The following is an 8,794-nucleotide window of genomic DNA, read 5'->3' on the forward strand; positions in this document are numbered from 1 at the left end:
ATACTAAACTTTTGTTCAAAATACAACTATAAATAAAAATTCCAAAGTGCTTGATACAAATGATAAATATGACCTAACTAGATCATATTCATATACATATTCTTCATTCAGAACCAAGAAGCAGATACTGCAGATGTCGAGATGGTGTAGCACATACTAATGAAAATGTGTTACGTTTTCTGTGCATCTTATAATATTGCAGGTACTAACTTCATTGTAAGAAGCTCTTCCCAGACAAGCTCTCAATGAGAAAGAATACTAATAACTCAAAAGAATGTAATGACATAGCTCAAATTAAATTAGTACTTACAAGAGATGTCTGATCTTCAAAGGGCCTAGTTATATTTTTTCTGAAAAATAAGTTTGCATAAATTCAATGAAAGCCATGACTTTTGTTATATTTATTTACTAAAATCATTATGAGTAGTATAGAGCAATGAAAAATATGCAAAACTGCATGGTGTTAAAGAATGACTGGATATTTTAATTCAAATTCCATCTAACTTAAAAAAACAAAAAATGATCAATGAACTCAAACAACTACTATATGTCGGTAATAATAGAATATGTCTGGAAGAAGAGATATAAAATATCAGTTGTCTCAGAAAAAAAATGATTTTATGTTAACGATATCATCAGACTTTTCTACAGAACTAGGAAAGAGTCATTTACAAACAAAAATATAACAAATTAAACTGTAAAATGGAATGACAAAAAAAACAAACCTGTTACCAAACCTGTTAGTACTCTATTAAAAGCAGGTAGCCTGGAAAGCAAATAGTATACGTCAGAGGCCACCCACCAACTATATCTTAGGGACTACCCGCTTTCTCATTAGGACATATGTTAATGACACCAAGGAAACAATATAACCAGCTCAAATATTCTTCCATTTGAACTGCTGTTCTCAAAATAGTTTATTTTATTAGACTGCTAAGTGAACTTAGCTTGTTACCTTCATACTGTGTTTATCACTTTTTATAATGACAACACTGGATTTATTTTAAATTTGCCTCAGAAAAGTATAGTATGGCATGAGTATTTGTGTCCACTGCCACATGCAACTTATTTTGATTGAGAATATATTTGATTGATAACTTTCCATGTTGTGACATTAAAAAACTTAAATGAACAGAAAATTGCTCTGACTATGATGTGACAGATGGTTTTGTAACCAATTCCAAAAATGACAGAAGTCAAACACTTGTTGGTTTTAGGAATATCTTTATAATGGTGGCAAAACTAAGGCATGTGGGACAAAAGCATTCTGACAAATGTGCAGAGGGATAATGCGCACAATGTATGTGTACAGAGCTAGTATACCCTCCTTGATAATAATTTCTCTATTACATATACGGTATACATATAAATAGAATTTCAATTTTTATGTATAAGCTTCTTATGAACTGTGATTTTACCACTTTAAAGTTTTATTTATCTGGAAGAAAATAAGTGGTAAACCAAAACATAACATGAGAAGAAAAACATTACCATGCAGTTTATAGTGCAACTTTAAGTGCAAGTACCGGCAGAAAGTCTAAAAGTTGCACCCTCCATATGTTGGTATTAGCTGTTGCAGGTGGCCATTTACCTTGGCATCTCTTGAATTTATCTGCAAGTTCTTTAAAATCAGGGGACACATTATCAAGGCACAAACCTTAAGCCTAATAACATTTGTAGGTGCATGCAAACCTTTTGTTCATTTCAGTAAGTATCCACTAATTAAATTCCTCCATTTTTCTCCAAAGTAACTGCCTGAGACCTACTAGTCTTGAGGGTATCATTTACCACATCATACCTCTATTTTGGTAACCTGGTTGGTAATCTCAAGTATTTAAACAATTATCCCAAAGCTATCCTTTTACTTGTTCTCCAGATAGGCAATGACTCTTTCACAAATGTTTAAGTGTAATTTTCTCTCTCAGGCTTGCCACTATTTACTACTGTACTAAAAGATCAAAACAGATTTATGGGTAAAACAGTACAATAATATAATAAAGTCAGACAGCAAATATACTTTCACAATACAGTGTTCCAAGTATTAGTAGCTAATTCTTTTCAATTCTTGAACACACAATCGTGATTGTTGGGTGATGATTTTACACGATGGTTGTGCTTTAAAAGAACCTTCTTTATGTATGCTATATTAGTGCTACGGAATTTTATTAGATTCACCATTTCTATAATAGGTTAATTATATAATTATAATTAGCTTGGTGATTACTCATACTGCTGCTCCAGTTTTATTACGACTCCAAAGTTGCTTCCTCAACTTTTATAAGTGATTTAGTTAAAGTCTGAAGGCTTAATACACAAGAACGGATACCATTTTCTGGTTATATATTGATTGATACAGATTTTCTTAAAAAAGAGCCATTATAGACAGCCAATGATCTATTGACATTGGGTTTTCTGAAAATATAATCGTTAGGTTTAGTTTTCACTCTGAAAGAGCAAATAACAGTAAGTTGCATATGTAATACTTACTTTTTGTATAACACTGCATTTGGCTTCTTTAAGGAATGCTGAAAAAATATTAAATTAAAAAAGGAGAACAATTACTTTAAAAGTTAGACAGAGTTCATGACTTGTATACTTACCAAACCAACCAAATGCTGACTTACAAAATCTTTAATTCACACAATGAAAAATATATTCACAATGATATTGAATATTTGCACACTACCTACATTTCCACAAGTTTGAAATTTGTAATATCTCCAATTACTTCCGTTTAGACTATGTCACCTCTTAATCTAGAGCTGGGAGAAGTCACTGACCTGTGTCATCATGTCAAAAATATTGTACACTGGCACTTGTATCAGGCCTACAAGGCCCAAAATACTCGTAATTTCATAATAGCTTCATTAAATGCTTTTAAATAAGTACCCTGCCCTGAATTGAAAATAGCAAAATATTTAATAAAATGGGGTCTGACATAAAATACCAGGTATTATGTGGTAGCTGGAAGCTAATCTAGGAGTATGGAAAGACCAGAAGAGCTGATCATTGAAGAGGTGAGGTATTTTTTTTTTTATTTCTTAAGATAACAGTATACAAGCTCAGAGAGTGTAAGTTACCAGTGCACCAACTACAAAACCTATAGCACATATGACACTAGCAGGCTAGGTTGATTTTTACCCTCTGAGTCTTGGGTTTATGCAGGATTGTTAATTAACAAAATAAAATGTTCTCCTATTCCTACTTCTGTGACTGGAAATCCAGCATCACTCTTCTTTTTTAACAAAAGTGCTTCTACTGGCCTGTATTATTAACAAAATACTTGGCATCTGCAATGGCAGTCAAAAAATGATACCTGTGACACCTCTAATCTACCCCTTATAATATCTAGATATTACCTCACCTACCCTGACATAGAAAGGCTAAAAATTCTGCAAATTTCAATTTTACATTAATTACTGTGACCTTTATGAATGAGCGGGATTGTTTAGTGGGAAAAGATTAACATATTCAGTAAAACACTACAGGGTCACTCGGTTACAAATCAATATGAAATAAACAGTCAGACAGTTTTGGAATGGAAAGCACATAAAATGTCTTATTTTTAAATGAAGACAAAGCAGAGAATAAACCTTGTTGTAGAACATTCAGATACACTTTACTTTTTAAAATGAAGAAAACATAATGGACTTTAAGACAGCATAAGGTTTGTAGTAATTTAATGACAATTATTATTTGTTAAATGCAACTCTTTAATAGAAGAGTTGGAAAAATTAAACAATAGTAATAAAAAAAAAGTTGCAGACGGTCAATCATTTTGAGATACAAAAGGAATTTTTCAGCTTTCCCAAGGTTGAAAAAGAAAGCATCATAGCAAATATGAGGGGGATTGTATTTGCTAAAAATTACTCAGAAAGAGTGTAACAATGAAATCTTGCATCACATTTTAAGGGGCTATTGAAACCTCAAGGTGTATTGTTTGGCTTGCTAGGGAAAATGTAAAACATGTAGTATTATTTACATTTAACACTGAATCCTTGCAGTAAATAAATCTCTATAAAAATTTCAGGAAAACTACTGGAAGCAGTGTACTTTTTGAAACAATGATTGCATAATAAAATAAACTGAAAGTTTACTCACAATGTCTTTTAGGGCCTGAGTCACCACTTGGCTTGTATTTCCTCCCTTAATAAGCATGGCATTTTTAATATTTTCAACAAGCTTTGGCTCTCTGCTTTGGAGAAATCTTTTTGAGCGTTTTGTTTTTGGTTTTCTGTTAAAAAAAGAAAATTTGTATCATTGGTATTAACAAAAAACAAGCAAGCAAGCTGAAATATTACTGTACCTTTATGAACCAGAACCAACTAAAGTTCAGAGCTGACACCAGTACTGTAGTCACCACACTATAGGAAGCACTTGAAAGACCTTGACAGAGTTCAAAAAGCAATGTGACCAATTTCAACTGAGGAGCTAGACTACACTGAAAGGCTAAAAAGCTGAATTTGTACTACCTAGAAAAAAATTTAAAGGAACATCTAATAACAGCAGTTTAACAGAGGTGGTTCACAATCCTAAAAAGTGGAAATGACACTAGTGCTCTAAGGCAGGGGTCCCCAACCCCCGGTCCTCGGCCCACTACCGGTCCGCAGCCGTCTGACAGCCGGGCCGCGAGAGAACTGCCGGCAACGGAGACTCACTCAGACTTTTCAGAACGCTTGGCGGGCGGGGCTTTGCAGCGGCGCAGAAAGAGAGAGACCGAGGTGAGAGACTATTACAACAAAGTATTTTTTGGTCCCGACAGTTTCCCCATATGACACGAGTCTATAGAAATCGCGTTACTACGAAGTACATTCAGCAGATGCTTTCATTACAACGAAGTGACCTTGAAATGCTTGAACGAATCATCCACAGAGCAGTTAGATCTGTGGTCGCAGCTCAGATGTGCACGTTTGCACAACGATCCCCAAACAGAAACATTGTAAAAAAAATCTCTTTCTTCGAACTTTACTCGTAGTTTTTTTTTTTTTTCTGTTTTTGTTGTCTGTGGTTTTCAGTGATTCCTTTTGCTTATTGCTTGTCAACATTTGAAAAACATCCATTGGAATTTAACTCATTTTCACCGTCCTATAGAAACGGCAGACACGAAAAAAAGATAGCAGTGTTAATGTTTGTGATGTGAAATATGTTGGAATGGCAAATGTAAAGCATATGTCTTTGTTATATGCAAAAAAGAAGAAAAATCTCAGACTGCAAACGTATGCGAACTGCTTAATAACTTTAATAACAATAGAAATGTTATGTAAATTGTGTATAAAACTGACCAAACCGGACCGGTCTGTGGAAAAATTTGCATTTAATAAAGTGGTCCTTGCTGTCAAAAAGGTTGGGGACCACTGCTCTAAGGAGACTGGGAGAAGCACAAGAAGCACTCAGAGGAGTTTGAAGAAGACCTTATTCTTGAAAAAATATGCATTAACCTTGCTAATAGTTCTGAAGGTATTATTTTCTCACTCTTTCTTTCACATGTATAATAGCTAAGGCACAAATTATCCTGTACAACACATTCTAGCACTGCAACTTTATGTAATGTGAACTCAAAGCCCACATTCAGTGGCATATTACCCAAGGATGGTTTAGGCCTACTTTTAGTGGAGTGTCAGAACAGCAAAGTTGATTTTTTCACTATTCATGAGACAGGTTTCAACATCCCTGCAGCGCTTACAAAATGGATGCATGAGAACTCCCAGTGGTCAGCGGAATACTCAAACAGTACGCTGAAAATGAATCTTAAGCTGCTACAATTCTGTGCAAACATTGACAGGTTTCTTATTCTTTAAACAAAATGTTTACCAAATTTCTTGGATTTTAACACAAATAATTGATTGTGTGTATCTTAGTAAAGCATCCAGTTTTCATACATTCCAAATATCTCTAGCACTCCGAGCTTAAAAACTACTATTTCAATACCTATTTGTAGTACTAGGGCGTTGTACCGTGTTAGCCATTATGAATGTAGTGATAAGTCAAGCAAAATGACACCTTTTATTGGCTAACTAAAAAGATTACAGTATGCAAGCTTTCGAGGCAACTCAGGCCCCTTCTTCATCTTTCTTTCTTCATTACATTCTTCCCTTCTTCATTACATCTTGCCTGAAGAAGGGGCCCGAGTAGCCTTGAAAGCTTGCATACTATAATCTTTTTAGTTAGCCAATAAAATTTGTCATTTTGCTTGACTTCTCAATACCCATTTATGAAAGCACATTCTGGTATTAAAATTACTAGAAACAACATATGCAGTGGCATGCAGGTGAAGTCTCAAATATAGACATTTCTCAGTTGTCTTACTGCATCTGTAATAAAATAAAAACAAGAAATGATTGTCACACTAAGGAGACTATTGGGGACACTAAGAATGAGGAGTTATAAAGTTCAGGGATTTTCCCCCTTCCACATTTGTCACATTAGAATAAAAGACTGAAACACTGTATGTGAATTCATATATTAATTCAAATGCTCACTGCTATTTACAGTTGTGCTTGAAAGTTACAGTCAAAGTCCTGACCTTAATCCAATCGAAATGCTGTGGAAGGACCTGAAGCGAGTAGTTAATGTGAGGAAACCCACCAACATCCCAAAGTTGAAGTTGTTCTGTACGGAGGAATGGGATAAAATTCCTCCAAGCCGGTGTGCAGGACTGATCAACAGTTATCGGAAACGTTTAGTTGCAGTTATTGCTGCAAAGGGGGGGTCACACCAGATACTGAAAGCAAAGGTTCACATACTTTTGCCACTCACAAATATGTAATATTCAATCATTTTCCTTAATAAATAGATGACCAAGTATAATATTTTGTCTCATTTGTTTAACTGGTTTCTCTTTATCTACTTTTAGGACTTGAGTGAAAATCTGATAATGTTTTAGGTCATATGTATGCAGAAATATAGAAAATTCTAAAGGGTTCACAAACTTTCAAGCACAACTGTAAAACTAAACCCACCAGCACTGCTTAACTCTGTGAACATTTACTTGGTTGTCATTCTTATCACCACTGATGCACATTATTCACACACTCAAGCCTACTTTTTCACTACCAGTAAACAAGAATTTCCCAATCATGCAGTACACCGACATATACAGTTTAGATTTAAATAAACCAATTTCACGGCATCTCAAACATTTCAGAACATATTAAAAAAATAAGGATTTTGAAGACAGAACTGGGCAAGCTAAAATAAACAACGGGAATGTGCACATCCGGTAATCCAAGCATGCTGTTTACAACAAATACATCTGTTCTCTTGAAAATGAAATGATCCACTACAAATATGCTCACTATGGCTTTCACCGCACAAATTAGTCAGAAGAATATTAAACATATGTAAAGATTTCAAGTCAGTTCTATCAACCCAAGCACCATCAGCAAAGTAACTGTTCATTCCATAACAATCAGACCAAGTTACGCCCCCCCCAAAAAAAGCTGTGTATTTATAAGGCAGGAATTTTGCAGTGCATTTCTTAGAATTAGCTAGGTGTTAATAGATTTGCACAGAGCCAATTTAGTTTTTTTTAAATTAAGAACCAATCAGTTTATAACTGCCCAATTTTCTTCCTAATGTTAAAAAAAGTGCATTCACACTATGTTAATTAAATCATTTAGTTGACTAGTTTGACTGGATTCCATAACTTGGGTAAACACATAGATACATGACCACCTGCCAAGTAAAAGATAACATTTTCAAAATGTTAAGCAATTTCTCATCACTTAAAATACTACATGTCAAAAGACTTTAAATGTGAATTTGAGCCTTCATTGTGACCCACCGGGATGAGGTATAGCGTGAAACTGGCAAGCAGTGTATGAAAACTACCTGCAAAGGTGAGGAGAAGTTGATAATGCCACTGTACTCGGTACAGTTACTTCAGCAATACTGCTACTGCTGATAATGACACCATACTTACAAGCTTAAAATGGATTTTCGATATTTAACAAAACACATTTTAGGTTCAAGAATACAAGCTCTCAGAAACGTTTACAATCTCTGTAGTGCGCGGAGAGCAATTTAACGTCCAATAAACAGGCGTCCAGTTCTTGAATGCAAATAAGACGTTCAAGGTTTTAAACAGTATAGTTCAGAAAAAATGCGCACAGCTACTGCATCGGAGTGCTGTTTGCCTAATCTGACTGTAAATTAATACACGCAAATGTTATTTGGATATGTTTGCATTTAAATCCCTAAAAGATTCCGTTTGATAGGCTATTATTTTACGACAGAGGAGAAAATGTAAGGCATCGTACATAAGGAAATACATCAACTGAACGGCACGAGGTAAACCTATGCTTGAACAGAAGAAAATGCCAAACAGCGCGCACTCCTGACATCAGACAACTCCGTCCAGCTCTCGCTTGCGGCTCTGTACTTCTTCGGTGCTGATCAGCCTCCTGTACTTGACAGTAAACAAGTTACTAATCTCATTTCTACTCACACGATCCCGTCCAATTGTGTCATTTTTTCCCCCGGACTACTGTTGTTCTTCTACAGTCTCAACACGTGGATCCACCATTTAGGAAGTTCTTATATTTCTCCTTCCGGGTTATACGCATTATAGAACTAACACAGGTTAAAACACAGCATGGAATTTTGTGTGGTTGTGTTAATCAAAGCGATTACTTTAAACTGGACCAGATTTATTTGAGGAGTACGCTACGGCACTGAATGACGTCTCTTCCTGAGGTGATGTCAGGCTTTTTAAAACAGCGTATGCTTTGCTTTAGTAGAAAACGTTAACATCTTAAGATATGTTCGCTTTATTTCTGTAGGAAATGTTGACAAA

General features: G+C 35.0%; 1 protein-coding gene across 1 annotated transcript in view; it reads right to left on the minus strand.

Annotated features, from left to right (window-relative positions):
* rpf2 (ribosome production factor 2 homolog) overlaps positions 1 to 8,577 on the minus strand; it is a 35,733-nt gene extending 27,156 nt beyond the window's left edge. Inside the window, exons 1-4 of the mRNA XM_028791587.2 lie at positions 8,447 to 8,577; positions 4,102 to 4,234; positions 2,488 to 2,525; positions 311 to 350 (exon numbers count right to left, since the gene is read on the minus strand). Coding sequence (XP_028647420.1) covers positions 311 to 350; positions 2,488 to 2,525; positions 4,102 to 4,234; positions 8,447 to 8,469 — 234 coding nt within the window. The 5' untranslated portion in view covers positions 8,470 to 8,577. The remainder of the gene's footprint in view (positions 1 to 310; positions 351 to 2,487; positions 2,526 to 4,101; positions 4,235 to 8,446) is intronic.
* Between the last annotated feature and the right edge of the window lie 217 nt (positions 8,578 to 8,794).

This window comes from Erpetoichthys calabaricus, chromosome 3, assembly GCF_900747795.2.
Source record: "Erpetoichthys calabaricus chromosome 3, fErpCal1.3, whole genome shotgun sequence".
NCBI lineage: Eukaryota > Metazoa > Chordata > Cladistia > Polypteriformes > Polypteridae > Erpetoichthys > Erpetoichthys calabaricus.